This window comes from Periophthalmus magnuspinnatus, chromosome 16 (genome assembly GCF_009829125.3).
Source record: "Periophthalmus magnuspinnatus isolate fPerMag1 chromosome 16, fPerMag1.2.pri, whole genome shotgun sequence".
NCBI lineage: Eukaryota > Metazoa > Chordata > Actinopteri > Gobiiformes > Gobiidae > Periophthalmus > Periophthalmus magnuspinnatus.
The window spans coordinates 33,530,965-33,549,666 of NC_047141.1; the positions used below are offsets into that span (position 1 = coordinate 33,530,965).

Sequence of the window (18,702 nt, forward strand, 5' to 3'; positions counted from 1 at the left end):
TAGTGTGTGTAGTTTGTGTACTTTGTGTAGTATCAGTATCACTCCCGTCGTCGTAGCAGCTCTGAAATCTAAACTGTAATTTTATTTTCCATCCGTCTATTTCCTTGTGTTTAACTTTGACGAGGAGCCAGAAACGTTCACTCTGACACAAAGATCTGACTCCGCCTCCTCTTCACCTGTCACTCAAAACCTCTTTCCCTTATGTCCCGAGCCACAGCGTCCTCGTCCCCGTCCTCGTCCTCGCCCTCGCCCTCCTCCTCGCCCTCGTCCTCGTCCTCGCCCTTGTCCCCGTCCTCGTCTTCACTGCAAACGGAAACGCTTTTTTCCTCATTAAAAACACACTGAGTGAAGTTTTTGAATGAAGTAATTCAAACAGTTTTCCCCTTTAAAATGATTTGTTGCTATTGTTCTCTTTGTTTCTTTTGTTCGCTTTGGGTTTTTCTCGTTATAATGACCCTGAGTGAAGTTCTTGAACAAAATACGACCGTAAATATGAACTAAAGTGTCTCTTTTTTTTACAGGTTCTTCAAGAGAATCTGTGAGTGGATCGAATGAGCCATGGGACACCCGCTGGGTCTCTGAGGACACACATCTTCCTCCCTGACTCCTCCCCTCCTCCTCTCCCTCAGAACTTCAGATTAGTCCCTCCAAATCCCATCTGCGATCCCTCGTCATCCGCACCATGACCGGCTTCGCCCTCGCCGTACCTGGCCTGCGTCTTCCGTCTCTTCTCTTCTATCTCGTCCATTTTTTACAGTCCAAAAACTATGTCCACGCGTCTCCGTCGGGTCCAGAGTCGGACTCCTGCTCCACACTGGTCCAAAACCGCTTCTTCGGTTTCTTCAGATCGTCCACGACCTTTCCCAGCGTGCCTTGCTCCTGGACGTTGCAGAATCCCGACCCGAGACGCTACACGGTTTTCATCAAAGTCACCAAACCGTCGGAGCCGTGCGTCCCGTCGCAGCTCCGCACTTTTCAGTACGACTCCTTTTTGGAAACGACTCGGACCTACTTGGGGATGGAGAGTTTCGATGAGGTTGTCAAACTGTGCGATCGCTCCGCCCCCGTGGCGTTCCTGGAGGCGGGGAAACAGTTTTTACAAATGCGAAAAGGAGCGATCAGAGCGGGGTCAGTGGACGCAGACGGAGACGAGGATTTTAAGACCGAATATTTAGTCGTGGGGAAGAGGAACCCGAGCATGGCGGCGTGTCAGATGTTGTGTCAGTGGCTGGAGGACTGTCTGGCCTCTAGCACCTCCAACAGGCCGTGTGGGATAATGCAGACGCCGTGTTTGTGCTGGGACCCGCCTCCTCAGCTCAACCCTGTGGACGGATGTTTTCACAATGGAGTTTATCTGGAAAACTGTTTACCGAGCGCCAAGGAGAGCAAAAAGGACGCAGAGCTGACGGGTGAGTCCAGACATTTGTTTATAAAAGTCGTATCGGGCGATTTGACGATTTACTTAAACTGTTTTTATGTTTTTATACATTTGCGTCGTGGTCGTGGCGAGTGAGGCTGTTCTGAGGCTGTTCTGGGGTAAATGCTGGAGCTGAGTTACTGTTGCACAAATCGTGATTGTGAACGATGCCGATATAAAACTTTTGTTCTTCTGTTTGGAAAATTCCTCCAGGTTTTGGTTTTGTTGATTTAAAATCTGTTTTTTTTTTGGAGGTTTTGTGTTTGGTGTCGATGCTCAAATATATTTAAATCATTTAAATCATTAACTTTTGTCAGAGGAAAAACGTTAAATTAAAAAGTGGAATTAGTTTAATTAGAGGAGGAAGAGGGGGGGGGGAGGGGGAGGAGGAGGGGGAGGGGGAGGCGCAGAGGAGCTGCTGCTGAGTGCACTTTGGAGTCAGACCAGTCCCAGGCTCAGCTCTAGTTTCATTGATGGAAATGAGACGCTCGACCTTGTGAAGTCAAAGAGTGAAACAGAGAGAGGAGAACATCAGATCTGCCCACGGGACGGAGAGGAGGAGGAGGAGGAGAGAGGGGGAGGAGGAGAGGAGGAGGAGAGGAGGAGAGAGGGAGGAGGAGGAGAGGAGGAGGAGAGGAGGAGGAGGAGGAGAGGAGAGAGGGACTGACACAGAGAGGAGGAGAGGAGAGAGGGACTGATACAGAGAGGAGGAGAGGAGGAGGAGGAGAGAGGGGGAGGAGGAGAGGAGGAGGAGAGGAGGAGAGAGGGAGGAGGAGGAGAGGAGGAGGAGAGGAGGAGGAGGAGGAGAGGAGAGAGGGACTATCCCAGAGAGAAGAGAGGAGTAGAGAAGAGAAGAGAGGGACCAGAGAGAGAGAAGGAGAGAGGAGGAGAGGGGGACTGTCAAAGAGAGAAGAGGAGACTAGAGAGGGACCAGGCCTGAAGAGAAGAAGAGAGAGAGGGAATGGGCCGAAAGGGGAGAAGAGAGGGAAAGGGCCAAAAGAGAAACAAAAAGAGAGAGGGAACAGGCTGAAAGAGAAGAGGAGAGAGGGACTGGGCTGAAACGAGGAGAGGGAGAAAGAGAGCGGTCCAAAGAGAGAGGAGACATATGATCACTTCAGGGAGGGAGAGGTGGAGAGGAAATGGAGGAGAGGGGGAGAAAACGAGAGCAGAGAGAGAGAGAGAGGACATATGATCAAGGAGGGAGCAGAGGAGGAGAGGGGCGAGAGAGAAAAGAGGGAGAAAAAAGTGGAGGGGAGGAGAGTTGAAAGGGGCGCGGCTGAAGTCTGACTGGTCTTTCTTCCTCTTTCTATACTTTCCTTCATTGTTCCCTCCATCCATCCTTTCTTCTTCCCTCTCTTTTATCTATCACTCTCCCTCATTCCATCCCTCCATCTTTCCCACCTTCTTTTACTGAATCCATTCTTCTCTTCTACCCTCTCTCCTTCTCTCCCTCCATCCTTCTCCTCTCCATCCATCTCTCTTTCTCTCTCACATCTCCTACCTTTCTCATTTATTCCATCCCTCCCTCCTCTCCTCCCTCTCTCCACCCTCCTTTACTCATCCTGTTCTTCCCTTCTGCTACATCCCTCTCTCCATTCCTCTCTTACTTCATCTCTTCTTCTCCCACTTTCTCCCTCTATCCTTCACCTCTCCATCCATTCCTCTTTCTCTCTTCATCCCTCCCTTCACCTCCCTCCTTCTCATTCTCCATCCCTTGCTCTCTCCCTCTCTTTTCTTCCATCCGTACTTCCCTCTATCTCTCACTAATTTAAACGCTCCCTTTTTTCATCCCTCCCTCTTTCCCATCATCACCCCTTCTCTCCATCCTTCCATTATCTCTTCCGTCACTCCCTCTTTCAATCTATCTTTCCCTCCCTCCTTCCTACACTACCCTCCTTTCCTACATGCGCTCCCTCCCTCTCTCTCCATCCCTCCTCCTCCTCCATCCGTCTCTGCCTCCCTCCTCCTCTCCTTCCATCACCCCTGTGCTCTCCCTCCTTTTACCCCTCTGTCTCTTCCTCCTTCACCCCTCTCTTCCTCCTCTTTTTACCCTCTCTTCTCCCTCTCTTCTTCTCTCGTCCTGAGTCAAACGGAGGGAGTCGCCTCTTTCACCTCCAAACCTCTGCTCTGACACTTCCCCCTCTCCCCCTCTCTTTCTCCCTCTATCCTCGGACAGACGGAGGGTGTGACCTCTGACCTCTGACCTCTGACCTCTGACCTCTGACCCTCTGACCCTCGTCCAGTGACACAGACGTTGAGTTTGGACAAATACAAATGTTTATATTTGTGTTTTCTGTGAGTCTGAAACACGGATCATGACTTTAAAGCTGCAGTGTGGAGGTTTTTGTGGGCGGAGCGTCTGAATCGTCTCCATGGCGATGTGGAGATGTGGTTGTTTTGTCTGGAGTTTTCTTTCCCGCCTCCAGAATCTCACTCGTCTTCATCACGTGATGAAGCTGTGAGTCTGACGAAGGTGAATCTCCTCATTCTCAGACGGTTGTGATTGACAGGTGGATTAGCCAATCAGGGGCAAGCTCTGAGTCGCGTCGGGACGAATAAACGAGATGAAAAACACGTCGTGTTTCTGCAGAATCAGTGACAGAATCTGAACTGTGAGTCTGAGGTGAAGGAAACGGGATTTTATTTGTAAATCACAGTCGACCAATGAGCTGCTTCGTTTCACACGTGTCACTGAAATAAACAGATCTGATTGGACGATCACATTTGAGCGGGTTTGAGACGAGGGAGGAGCAGAGACTGTGACATCATCAGTGTAAAACTCCAGATGTAAAATAATCATATTAAAGAGGTTTTTACTTTTACTCACGTTTAAATCACCGTGTCTGTTTTGTTTATTCGCCAAATACACGTTCACTTTCATTTTTGACGCTTGAGTCTCCCCTCCCTTTGCTCTCTGTGCTAAGCCCCTCCCCCTTCAGAGCGTTGCACTAATGAAACTCCTGCACATCACACCAGGTTTGTCGCGTCATAGTGCACAGTTTGTATCATGTTTTTGTTTATTTATGGAGGATTGTCGTGTGGAGTGTGGGTGATGTCGACCTGTGGGTGGAGCCTCGTACAAGCTCGCACTGCTAACCATAAGGACAGATCTCTAGATTACTCAAACATGCAATGCAGACGTGTTTTTGACGAGGGATCAGTGTTAGAACAAACTTTTTACATAATCGTCTTTCAATGATGTTTTTTTTTTACCTTTTAAAATGCTCAAAATAAAAAGTAACTCTAAAAACCTGAACTACGCCCAAACGTCACATCACCCGCCCGTATATTCCTCTCAAACCGCTCGTCCCGGCTCGTTCCCTGTCGTCAGGTTGTGGGCTGAGCCGTGGGAGCCATCGGAGCAGCGGCGCCGGGTACTTCCTCCTCCGCCGTGGCTAATATCCGTGCGTTAGCAGTATCCGCGCGCTAGCTGTACGCGCGGTGGCTGTCGCTGCCTCCACGCCGCAGTTAGCGTTATGTAAGTCTGCTGGTGGCGGTGGAGAGCGGGGTGTGGGTGCTCCTGCCTCTGGGTGAGAAAAATAAAAAGGCACATATACATTGAGTGCGGTGCGTGGACACATTGGAACAGAAGGACGTCGTTTCGCTGCTGGATGCTCCGCCCACGTGGACAAAACGCCTTTCAGATGTAATCCCGGGCGCTAAAGGCTTAAAATGTACAGGCAGAATCTGCTTCACGGGCTTAACTGGGTCGGATAATTGTCACGTACTTTGGATGAGTCGTGTTTGTTTCTGAAGGTTTAAGCAGAACTTTGGCTCCGATGTGACTAAAGCCAAAACACTGAGAGAAAAGTGTGTTTTGTTTTTCTTTTTTCATCCATCTATTTTTTTCTGCTTTTTTTATACTATAGATTTTATTATTGCAATGAAAAACGTATAAAAACATGCGTCTTTACTGTCAGCGAGCTCGCATCTCCACAAACCTGACCTCCTCTCTGTTGTCTCCATGGAAACGTTAACACAAGTACTCCTCAATATTTGATTAAAGCCAAAACAGAAGGAAATAAAAGTGTTGGTTTTTTTCAGTATAAATTTAATTATTGCATCAAAAAATGTATAAAAAAAACCATATGTCTTTACTGTGATCGAGCTCACGTCTCCACAAACCTCACCTCCTCTTGTTGTCTCCTTGGAAACGTTAACACAACCATGGCTCAATATTTGATTAAACCCAAAGCAGACTAAAAGAAAAGTGTTTTTTTTTCAGTATAAATTTTATTATTGCACTGAAAACTGTATAAAAACATGCGTCTTTACTGTCAGCGAGCTCGCATCTCCACAAACCTGACCTCCTCTTGTTGTCTCCACGGAAACGTTAACACAACTATGGCTCAATATTTGATTAAAGCCAAAACAGACTGAGTTTTATTCATTTTTTTCATCCATCCATTTTTTCCTGCTTTTTTTCCATTACAGATTTTATTTTTGCTCTGAAAAATGTATAAAAAACATGAGTCTTTACTGTGATTGGGCTCGCATCTCCACAAACCTGACGTCCTCTTGTTGTCTCCTTGGAAACATTAACACAACCATGACTCAATATTTGATTAAACCCAAAGCAGACTAAAATAAAAGTGTTGTTTTTTTTCAGTATAAATTTTATTATTACGTCGGAAAATATATAAAAACTTGCGTCTTTACTGTGATCGAGCTCGCCTCTCCACAAACCTGACCTCCTCTCTCATGTCTCCATGGAAACGTTAACACAAGTACTCCTCAATATTTGATTAAAGCCAAAACAGAAGGAAATAAAAGTGTTTTTTTTTCAGTATAAATTTTATTATTGCATCGGAAAATATATAAAAACATGCATCTTTACTGTGATCGAGCTCGCCTCTCCACAAACCTGACCCTCTCTCGCTCGTATCCACTGAAGTGTTCTTTCCGATAATCGCCCACAGTCTGGCATAAAACACGTCTACGGCTTTAATTTATAATCCGTGTTTTATTCACAGTGCGAGGCTTTTGTGTCTTTTCCATTTGACGAAATTCCAGCGTAATTTGAATTTTGAATCGATTTAGACTCAGACGTTCAGCGCCGCCTCCTTTTTATTTCAAAACACACTGGATTTTACTCAAAGGATCATAAACTCCACACGCCGCACGTCACGTTTCTTTAGATTTTGAGCCTTTAAAGTGAAATCCTGAAGCCCAAACGTGCGGCTGCTGCGTCGGCGCAAACTCTGAGCCGCAGACGCAGGATTTACATTTGAAATTGAGCTTAAGGAGCAGATGATGCAACGGTGAAGATTCAGACACTTGGAGCAGGAGACATTTTGTCCATTTTGTCCATTTTGTCCATTCACAAACAGGAGCTCAGTGGAATTGTCCCTTTACGCTCCCTGTAGAAATGTTGCATATTCTTACATAATGTTACAGCTGCAGGTCAGAACAGAAAAGTGCTTTGAATTTATTAAAGTGGAAACACCAGAGATCACACGGTTTGTCCTGGATTTATATTTATATTTATATTTATAGTTATATTTATATTTAGATTTATATTTAGATTTATATTCAGATTTATATTTATATTTGTTTTTATATTTATATTTATATTCAGATTTATATTTATATTCAGATTTATATTTATATTCAGATTTATATTTATATTTGTTTTTATTTTTATATTTATATTTGTTTTTATATTTATATTTGTTTTTATATTTATATTTATATTCAGATTTATATTTATATTTATATTTGTTTTTATTTTTATATTTATATTCAGATTTATATTTATATTTGTTTTTATTTTTATATTTATATTTGTTTTTATATTTATATTTGTTTTTATATTTATATTTATATTTATATTTATATTTGTTTTTATTTTTATATTTATATTTGTTTTTATATTTATATTTATATTCAGATTTATATTTATATTTATATTTGTTTTTATTTTTATATTTATATTTGTTTTTATATTTATATTTATATTTAGATTTATATTTATAGTTATATTTATATTCAGATTTATATTTATATTCAGATTTATATTTATATTTATATTTGGATTTATATTTATATTTATATTCAGATTTATTTTTATATTTATATTTGGATTTATATTTATATTTATATTTGGATTTATATTTATATTTATATTTGTTTTTATATTTATATTTATATTCAGATTTATATTTATATTTTTAGATGTATTTTTATTTTTGTAAACCTTCCCGGCGACTGCAGATGGAAACTCACTTCAGCCAAATCTGTAAATCGTCTCTTCTTCTGAGATTAATGTGTTTAAATAAAGTAAAAGAAGAAATAAACTCACAGGAGTCAGATTAACACTGCGCTGCTTTACTGCCCCCTGGTGGTAAGAGCTGGATATTTGGCCCTATCTCGTAATGCTGCAAAATAAATCAAACGGAAATAACAGTGACTTTGTTCTGAATGTTTGTCGTTTGGAGAAACACTGTACGACTTTCTGCACTTTATAAACACAAAATATCAAATATATGAAGTAAGATTAAAAAAAAAAGTGAAATAACTGAACTAAATCCAAACCGTGACCTTCGCTCTGTGGAATGATTTTCACTTCACCGCGGCGGCGCCTCAGGGTCAAGACACGTCCAAAGAGCAAACCAGGGTCAAAGCGAAAGGGCAAAGGCGATTTTAAAACCTCGAGTCTGAAGTTTTGACTTATTTTGAGTTGAGTTTTTTGTTTGCTGCTCTACATAAATGTGTCCTCTTGGTTTTGATGCTTCAGTGAAAATGTGAAGAGTCAAAGAAACTCATGGATCTGAGGAGGAAACAGGATCTGAATCTTTGGGTTTAGTTTAGTTTAGTTTACACTGGTCCCTGGTTTATCTCAGGGGCCACGTTCTAAAAATAACCCACAATAAGTGAAGTAAGCAAATTTTTTACATTATTCTCTCTGTTTTTGTCTGTAAAACCCCTCACCACACACTTTATACACTTTTCTCACACAGGCGTTAACATTTTCTCACATTTCTCTCTCGTTTAAACTCTCTCAAAGTTCAAACCTTCGTAGGCGTCTTTGTCGGTGCAGAACGTTTCATCGACATTGTGGGTTTTGTCGGGGAGACACTGTGACACTTGGGCAAGACAAGTGTCTTGCCCAAGGACACAACGACAGTGTTCATCTGTGGAGCTGGAATCGCACCGACAACCTGAGGCTCAGTGGATCAGGGGACAAACTCTACCAACTGAGCCACACCACATGTATCTGGATAATTCTATTGATAATTATGATTTTGGGAGAATCATTTTTATTTCTTAGTTTAAATATTTAAATATTTAATGTTTAAATATTTAAATGTTTAAATGTTTAAATGTTTTGCAGTAAAATCATTTGCGGGTCACGTTTTGGCCCAAACTGCGGCCGGACTTTATTTGGAGTCGTATAAACGCGGCGCCGGGAGATGAGAGTCGCTCTGTGGAGCGAAACATCAGAGAAACGGAGGAAAAGAAACGACTGGACAAATCTGACCGAGCGACGGACGATCGACTCTCTCTCCACGGACGGAGATAAAGAAGAACGAGCGAGACGGGACGGAGCGGAAATGGAGCCGACAAACGACTGTGACGCTGCGAGAGGAGGGAGGGATAAGAGAGAGAGAGAGGAGAGAGGAGAGGGAGAGAGGAGAGAGAGAGAGGAGAGAGAGAGGAGAGGGAGAGAGAGGAGGACTGAAGTGAGGGATAAGAGAGAGAGAGGAGAGAGAGGAAAGAGAGGAGGACTGGAGTGAGATGGAGGGATAAGAGAGAGAGAGAGGGAGAGGAGAGAGAGGGGAAAGAGGAGAGAGAGAGAAGAGAGAGAGAGGAGAGGAAGATGTGTGTTTAGTCACAGAATAAAGTGAAGTAGCTGAAGCTGCAGTGAATGTATTTTGTGTCATATAATCTGAGTACTGTACTCTGAGTACTGTACTCTGAGTACTCTGAGTACTTAAAAAAACATGAGATATATTTATAATCATTTTTATGCAGCACTTTTCCACCTTCAAGGCTCAAAGTTTTTTACACGAAGGTTCATGTTTCAGAGACTCACCTGAGACTGACAGGCACCTGGTCTAAGCCCCGCCCCCTCACACCGGGTCATAGTTTACAGCTCGAGTCTGTGGAGACGGGAGGTCAGGGCACAGATGGAGGCTGAGGTCTGCTCATTTTCAGCCCAGAGATGCAACGCTCCTCTGGGGTTATGGAGGGACAAGCCTCCTCCTGCTCCTCCTCCTCCTCCTCCTGCTCCTCCTGCTGCTCCTCCCCCTGCTGCTCCGCCTCCTCCTGCTCCTCCTCCTGCTGCTCCTCCTGCTCCTCCTGCTCCTCCTCCCCCTGCTGTTTCTGCTCCTCCTCCTGCTCCTCCTCCTGTTGCTCCTCCTGCTCCTCCTCCTCCTGCTCCTCCTCCTGCTGCTGCTTCTGCTCCTCCTCCTGCTCCTCCTCCTTCTGCTCCTCCTGCTGCTCCTCCTCCTGCTCCTCCTCCTCTTGTTCTTCTTCCTCCTGTGGGTTTTTATGGATTTTCCAAAGTTGTTGAGCATCAGTTTGATGAGTTTACACTGAGCCTCACTGCAGCCGCTCCAGGACAGAAGTATGTGCAGTATCACTGCAGTACTAACAAGATGTGGCAACAGCAACAGTAGTAGTAGTAGTAGTAGTAGTAGTAGTAGTGATAGTAAAAGTAGCAGCTACATTTGGTGTATTTCTTTGAGTATCATATGTAACATCATAAATATGACTTAACACAAAAATGAATGTATATTTATTTCAGTATTTTCATTTAAAGATGCACTAGGGAACATGTCCTAGTGGTGGATTTGCCTGTTGTTTGTTTCCATAGAGATGTTTTTTTCTGGATTTTTCCACATTAGGCATAAAATTCAACTTGCATTTATAAAATTTCATGTACATCACAAAACACAGATCTGACCTGTAACGTTTTCTTGTGTTTCCATGGAGACAGATGTGTTTAAGGCCAGACTTTAGCAGAAAAGTTACAGAGTGCACCTTTAAACATGTCATTTTACACAGGTCACAGCTACAACTATGTATATATACAAATACTTACGTACTTAAGTACTACGACTCTTACAGTTTATCATCCAGATGATTCTAGTGAAGGTGGAGTTTAAAAACACAGTGGAGCACTTCCTGTATCACCACATGATGACATCACAAGGTGGAACACAGTGTTTTCTGCAGGTTTGTGTGTTAAACATGTGAATGAAACAAAACACAACTCCAGGTCTGTGTGTGACGAGATTAGAACAGATCAGAGAGTGGAGTCATACGAGCTCTTTAAACATAATTCTATGTTTAAAGTCTGAAGTCCTCAAAATGGCGGCGTTCCACAGGAAGCTGCCTCCTCCTTCCGCTTGTTTGGGGTCAGGGGTCGCTCTGGGCTCGTTCTGTGGCCTTACTGTTTGTCGTGGGCAGAAGTTCAGATTGTGACATCGATCGGAGCAGAAATGGCTTCAGGACGTTTCTTTTAACGATAATCGATCACGGTCGGATCAATACTCGGTGACGTCTGACCTCCGTGTTATGATGTCTCCATTAAGCCCGAGTCGCTTCAGCCCGACAGATTAGTCTGACCTTTCATCGGACGCAGATACTTCAACTTTTACACCGTGTATGTGGAACGAGTACACAGATACTTCAACTTTTACACTGTGTATGTGGAACGAGTACTTTAGTAGAGTCGTTATGTAAGAGACAGAGGAGGACGTTTTATCATCTCAGCAACACAAACACACACACACACACACAAACACACACACAAATACACACACAAATACACACACACACACAAACATGATGCAGTGTCTTGCTCATGGACACAACAAAAGTATGAAGTAATGTCAGTGTTTGGGAAGTGGATAAATGTGCAACAGTAATGCAGTAACGATACTTTAAGGACAAGTAGTAGTAGTGTAGTAGTAGTAGGAGGAGGATGAATAGTAGTAGTTGTAGTATTAGCAGTAGTAGTAGTCATAGTAGTAGTAGTAGTAGTAGAAATTGTAGTTGTAGTAGCAGCAGTAGTAGGAGAATGAGGAGGAGAAATTGTTGTAGTAGTCAAAGAAGTTATAGTAGTAGTTGTTGTAGTAGTTGTTGTTCTTGTTGTAGTAGTTGTAGTAATAGTAGTACTTGTCATATTTTGTCTTCACTTTGTCTCCATTCCATCACGTTGCTTAAAATGTTACACAGTGTCTCTTTTGACTCCGCTGTCTCCATGGAGACAAGGTCCCATCAGGACAAGTTACAGATCAGGTCTGTGGAGAGGCCGCCTCTGATGACTCTGAGGACTAACACAGGACTTTGTGGACTGGTGTCAGCAGAAACACCTCATCATCAATGCAGAGAAGACCAAGGAGATGGTGGTGGACTTCCACAGACGCGACTCTACTGCCCCCTCAGTGAACATCCAGAGAAGGGACATTGACAGAGTGGACTCATACAAGTCCCTGAGTGTTCATCTGAACAACAAACTGGACTGGACTCACAGGACAGACTGTACAGGAAGGACCAGAGCAGGATCCATCTCCTGAGGACACTCAGGTCTTTGGAGTGAGAGGGACACTCCTGAAGACCTGAATGACTCTGTGGTGGCATCAGCCTGTACGGTGTGGTCTGCAGGAGCATCACAGAGAGGAAGAAGCTGGACAAGGTCATCAAGAAGTCCAGCTCCGTCCCGGGCTGTCCTCTGGACTCAGGAGGTGGGGGACAGGAGGGTCCTGGTCATTTCTATGCTGGTCCATGAGTCTCGCCCCCTGCAGGACGCTCTTCAGCTTCAGTGACTGATTCACTCTCTGTGTGAAGGTTTCAGGTCTTTCCTTCCTGCTGCTGTCAGACTGAACACTGAACATGTGTCATTCACACGTATGTGCAATACTCAAGTCACTTTACAGAGATGTTATATTAGAGTCTATGTTTAGTTTATTTTTAAGTCTATTTTTAAAATTATTTTAAGCTATTTATCTATTATCTTGTTTTATTCATGTTCCATTTTCCTTCTGTTCTTTAACTGTGCGGTGCAACACTGGAATTTCCCCACAGTGGGACTAATAAAGGCAGATCTGATCTGATCTTATAAAGTTTTATCAAGATATAAATCTGAACAAGAAAAATATCCAACGTCAAATGACGAGATTAGATTAAAAACACTTCATGATACACATTTAGTAACTTTAACAGTGATATAAGTAGTAGTAACAGTAGTAGTAGTAGTAGTAGTAGTTGTAGTAGCAGTAGTAGTAGTAGTAGTAGTAGTTGTAGTAGCAGTAGTAGTAACAGTAGTAGTAGTTGTAGTAGTAGCAGTAGTAGTAGTAGTAGTAGTAGTTGTAGTAGCAGTAGTAGTAGTAGTAGTAGTAGTAGTTGTAGTAGTAGTAGTAGTAGTAGTAGTAGTAGTAGTAGTAGTTGTAGTAGCAGTAGTAGTAGTAGTAGTTGAAGTAGCAGTAGGAGTAGTAGTAGTAGTAGTAGTAGTAGTAGTAGTAGTTGTAGTAGCAGTAGTAGTAACAGTAGTAGTAGTTGTAGTAGTAGCAGTAGTAGTAGTAGTAGTAGCAGTAGTAGTAGTAGTAGTAGTTGTAGTAGCAGTAGTAGTAGTAGTAGTAGTAGTTGTAGTAGCAGTAGTAGTAACAGTAGTAGTAGTTGTAGTAGTAGCAGTAGTAGTAGTAGTAGTAGTTGTAGTAGCAGTAGTAGTAGTAGTAGTAGTAGTTGTAGTAGCAGTAGTAGTAACAGTAGTAGTAGTTGTAGTAGTAGCAGTAGTAGTAGTAGTAGTAGTAGTTGTAGTAGCAGTAGTAGTAGTAGTAGTAGTAGTAGTAGTTGTAGTAGCAGTAGTAGTAGTAGTAGTAGTAGTAGTAGTAGTAGTTGTAGTAGCAGTAGTAGTAACAGTAGTAGTAGTTGTAGTAGTAGCAGTAGTAGTAGTAGTAGTAGTAGTTGTAGTAGCAGTAGTAGTAGTAGTAGTAGTAGTAGTTGTAGTAGCAGTAGTAGTAGTAGTAGTAGTAGTTGTAGTAGCAGTAGTAGTAACAGTAGTAGTAGTTGTAGTAGTAGCAGTAGTAGTAGTAGTAGTAGTAGTTGTAGTAGCAGTAGTAGTAGTAGTAGTAGTAGTAGTAGTAGTTGTAGTAGCAGTAGTAGTAGTAGTAGTAGTAGTAGTAGTAGTAGTAGTAGTAGTAGTAGTAGTTGTAGTAGCAGTAGTAGTAGTAGTAGTTGAAGTAGCAGTAGGAGTAGTAGTAGTAGTAGTAGTAGTAGTAGTTGTAGTAGCAGAAGATGTTGCCATAGTAAAGTTAGCAAACGTAGCACGTAGCTGTTATGCTAATGCTTTAATGATTAGCCTCCCTCTGTTTGATTGACAGCTCATTGTGCCTTTGACGACCTTTGACCTCTGTCAGTTAATGTATTTCCACAGTCTGAGGTGTCGTTCTGACTTAAACCTAAAGTGGGTCATGTGACGTGAGGCTCAGTACAAACTCTGACCTTAAACAGTGAGTAATGGTCATCGGAGCTAATGAGGCGACTCCTGATCGTCCAGCGCCGCCACAAAACTTTAACCTTTAAGTCGGCGATTTCAGACCTATTTTCAGACTCTCCTGACATTCACATGAGAAAAAGGTCTCAAGACCAAGTCCAGACCAGGCTGTGGTCAGGACCCTGGTCTAGAGTCAAGTCCAGACTCTAGAGTCGAGTCCAGACTCTGGAGTCGAGTCCAGACTCTGGAGTCGAGTCCAGACTCTAGAGTCGAGTCCAGACTCTAGAGTCGAGTCCAGACTCTGGAGTCGAGTCCACCTGAGGCTGTGGTCAAGAGGCTGGTCCACAGTTTTTCAGTCTCATTCTCTGGTCAGTGACACGTGGCTCTGCTTCGTCTTTTTTCTCTCATTTGACTCATTTCTTGGACGATACTTTGAACTTCTACTTGAGTACATCATTTATCATTATCAAGTTTTTGACGACTTTAATTTGAAAAACACAAATGTAAATGGTGTAATTTGTTTTTTATAAGAGCGTACTCTTACAAAAAACAGACAAATTACACCATTTACTTTTGTTGTAGAAGTTGTAGCAGCAGAAGCAGTAGTAGTACAAGGAAAAGGAGTAGTAGTAGTAGTAGTAGTAGTAGTAGTAGTAGTAGTAGTAGTAGTAGTAGTAGTAGTAGTAGTAGTAGTAGTAGTAGTAGTAGTAGTAGTAGTAGTAGTAGCAGCAGGAGGCTTATTTCATAATACCATTGAATATAATGAAATGTGTTTTCTGTCTGACTCCTTGGACAGAGGATACTCGTGTACAGTATTCAGTGACAGAAGTACTGCACCAGCTCAGGTTGTTTTAAATGTGCCATAGAAATAAACTTAAATAAATATAAAGTAAAAATCTCCAACCCTGAGTTATGTCTGTCCCCTTCCATTTTTGCACAATTTGTTCCTTGTTTTTTGTATTTTCTGTTAAATGTGTTTTGTATCTTTTTGTATTTTGTGTTTTTGTATTTTCTGTTTTTGTCCTATGTTTTTAAATTGTCCTGTTCTTTTCTGTCCTGTGTTTTTTGTATATTTTTGTTTTCCTCTGTCCTTTTCCGCCCTGCGTCTTGTGTATTTTGTGCGTGTCCCGTGGCTCGCTGTGCTGTGACTAACCACATATGCCGTGTTGTTGCTGACACAGGTAAACAGCTCACACTCGTCGTCTCTGCTGCTAAATTTAGGAGTTGGACCAATGGGCTGCGTCTGATTCTGACCCACTTGTCTCTTCAAATCTGCTCCAAATATTCATCACGTTTTAGCCCCGGCTCTGAGTTTGACCCTAAAAGTACTGCACTGACGTAAATACTACAGCTAAATACTACAGCTACTAAAGGTTTAGTCGTTATTCACTGATAGATTCACACAGGAAACAGTAGTGTCTTGCTCAAGGACACAACAATAATATGGAATGAAGAGGAGGAGGAAGAGGAGGAATTGTAGTAGTAGTAGTAGTAGTAGATGTACGTGAATTCAGTTACACAATATAAACATTCACTCTTAATGTGAGTGGGGGTGCCTCTCCACAGATCCGACTTGTATCTTGCTCTGGTCACCTGCTTGTCTCTATGGTGATGTTTGTGCAGAGTGTGGCTTTAGTTTTATCCTGTGTTTATCCAATTACAAACTATGCCTCTCCGGAGATCTGATCCAGTACCGACAGCTTGTCTCCAAGGAGATAGATAAGTTTAATGTCATACTTCGGGACATTCCCGGTGAAACAGTAACATCTGTACGTAGATGTTTGTGTAATCCCTCAGTCGTCCAGGTCTGATCCAGAAGACGCTGTTTTTGTTTGGAAACACAGAACGGAGGACTGAGGCGTAATCTCTCAGAACTATGATTCCATCCTCAGACCCAAGGCAAACAAAGGAAACAAAGAGGACAACAGGAGGGCCATTAAAGGTCGAATAAAGTCATTAAGGCTGAAAATGTAAACAAAAGCTGCAGCCAAACGTCTTCACTCTACAATGATTCATCCAGTTTGACCGACGTGAACTTCATCTTTTTGTATGTGGGAGAAGCAGGTGAAAAGTTACATAGTATCACTTTAACGTCAGAAGAGCTTTTGAAGGACTTGTCCAAATCTTGTGCTAGATCCATGGTCAGGAGTATCTGGATGGAGGAACAGAATATTTAGCATCTTATAGTTTTTTATCAGTAAAAAGATGTTTTTTGCTGCTCGTTCAAGCCTCTTCTTCATTTGTGGTCAGATTATTCTGGACACTGCCTCATATCTGTCTGAAGGAGGCGCTAACGACACTGAAGCTAACGCACCTGTTTGTTTATATTTCCTGTTTGTTGGCTAGGTCTGCTACGCTAAGTGTGCACTGAGTCATATTTAGCATAAACATTCAGGGTCCTAATGGGTGCTCTTTCACCTTTTAGCATACTAGCTATTAGCGCACTGGCTATTAGCGCACTGGCTATTAGCGCACTGGCTATTAGCGCACTGGCTATTAGCGCACTGGCTAGCGTTATTGTTGTCCTTGTTTGGATTTGGGTGTGAGGATGGCGTTCTAAACAGGATCTGATCTAAGGCGTCGTTCCTGTTTGAAGATGGAGCGTCTTGACTCAAATTGCGTCTTTAACTCCCGTCTCTTTTCTATCAGAATAAATAATCATTTGTTGCCTGTATCTGAGTTTCAAATTGTTATTCGCTATGGCAACGGTCATAAAGTCCCGTCTGATCGTCGCACTCCCCATTTTCTCCCCCTCTTTTCTTGAGCGTGGAGACATTTTTATCCTGTCATATCTTGCGCTGTCTGGATCGCTCACATCTCACGCGGCGTCAGAACGGGAGATAAGCTGATAGTGAGACGCCCGCAGATAAATGGGCCCTGTCTGTTTTACCAATCACCGCCGTCTGATGCCGCGTTACGAGCGCGGCTCACGACACGCCGCGCATTCATTTCCAATCACTCCGCCGCCCGCGTGCCCCCGTGGGATATTTTTACATAAATACATCCGTCCCCCCCGTTGGCTTTCAAGAAATCGCTCAAAGCTTAAGTGAAATTGGACAGTCACGCTCCGAGCCTGTGACGAGCGGCGGGCTGGAGTTTGGAGCTTTGTCTCAGTTTGACCCTGGTAATGTGCGTGAGCGCGGTGTCAGATTTGGAAAAAACACAGATTAAAAGCTTTTTTCTTTTTCAAACCACTTTAGATAAGAGGAGAGAGGAGAGTGCTGATTTGGAGACGTGGCAACCTTCAAATCAAAACACGAAATCTAACTGTCGCTCAAACGGATGAGACGTCGCTTAAGGTAGAACTTTGAACAGGAACAGGGTCTTTTATTGATAACTCCATCCTCAGACCCACATCTAAACCCGTTAGCCAGTGTGCTATTAGCCAGTGTGCTATTAGCCAGTGTGCTATTAGCCAGTGTGCTATTAGCCAGTGTGCTATTAGCCAGTGTGCTATTAGCCAGTGTGCTATTAGCCAGTGTGCTATTAGCCAGTGTGCTAATATGTGAGAGACTGAACGATTCTGCAGAATGTGACTCGTCTGTGTGTCCAGGTCTGATCCGGGTTACAGAAAAAATCAAGTTCATAAATGGACAAAAAGTTACCACTTCTTCAGTTCTGGTCAGATTCCTCCTGGACACTGCCTTATATCTGTCTGAAGGAGGCGCTAGCGACACTTAAGCTAACACACCTGTTTGTTTACAGTTTCTGTTTGTTAGCCTGGTCTGCTGAGCTACGCTAAGTGTGCACTGTGCCTGAGTCGTGTTTAGCATAATCGTTCAGGCCCCTAGTGAGTGATTTCACACCTGTTAGCATGCTAGCTGTTAGCATACTGGGTAGCACTATTGTTTCCGTGTTTAGATTTAGGTCTGAGGATGGAGGTATAAACAGGAGAGAGATGACGTCTAAGGCCCCGCCCTGTTTAGAGAAAATACGTCTCACGCACACTGCACATTTAAACTATAGACTGTTTATATAAATGGACAGCGCTAACCTGCTAGCCGCTATGTTACAAACAGGAAGTGACCATGGGCGCACTTCCTGCTCCATCGACTCTGGCTCCAATTCACTTTCTGCGTAAAATCTGTGTCCTCTCTGTCCTCTCTCTGTCTCTGCTGCTTCAGACTCATTCTGGTCTTAAATGTTCGTATTAACCCTCTACATGATCCTGGGGTTTTTATTTCACTTTTAAATCAAGATCTGAACATTAATAACAGACACATGATTGACAGTGTTGCTTAAGCTTCTCACTTTTACTCCACGTCTTTACAGTCTGTGTCTCAAACTCAGAGTCACCTGGTTCTGTTCATGTTCCTGTCACTATGAGGTTCATCAAAGTCTGTTACAGCAACAAGCAGCGAAAAGAGACGCAGAACGAGACAGAACGAGACGCAGAACGAGACAGAACGAGACGCAGAACGAGACAGAACAAGACAGAACGAGACGCAGAACGAGACAGAACGAGACGCAGAACGAGAGAGAACGAGACAGAACGAGACGCAGAACGAGACAGAACGAGACAGAACGAGACGCAGAACGAGACAGAACGAGACGCAGAACGAGACAGAACGAGACAGAACGAGTCACAGAACACATCCAAACCACAGATGACAGTTTCCAGCTGAGTGAAAGACGCTGTGTTTGACCTGAGCTTTGACTCGTCCTCAGGTGGACGTCAGATGTTGAGTTGGATCAGACCAGAACAGTTAAAATGACTCAGTGATTATGAGATGAAGTTAACAGAAAAACGTTCAACTAAAATGACATTACCACAAAAACTGTTGACTCCATAAAAAAAAATCAGCAAATGTTCAAATATCCTCAGTGTTTTTGTAAATGCATT

The 18,702-nt window shown here is 43.0% G+C and overlaps 1 protein-coding gene across 1 annotated transcript in view; it reads left to right on the forward strand.

Annotated features, from left to right (window-relative positions):
• The first annotated feature begins 682 nt into the window (after positions 1 to 682).
• Positions 683 to 18,702, forward strand: part of LOC117384289 (adhesion G protein-coupled receptor B1-like) — an 81,197-nt gene continuing 63,177 nt past the window's right edge. The window contains exon 1 of the mRNA XM_055228107.1: positions 683 to 1,409. Coding sequence (XP_055084082.1) covers positions 683 to 1,409 — 727 coding nt within the window. The remainder of the gene's footprint in view (positions 1,410 to 18,702) is intronic.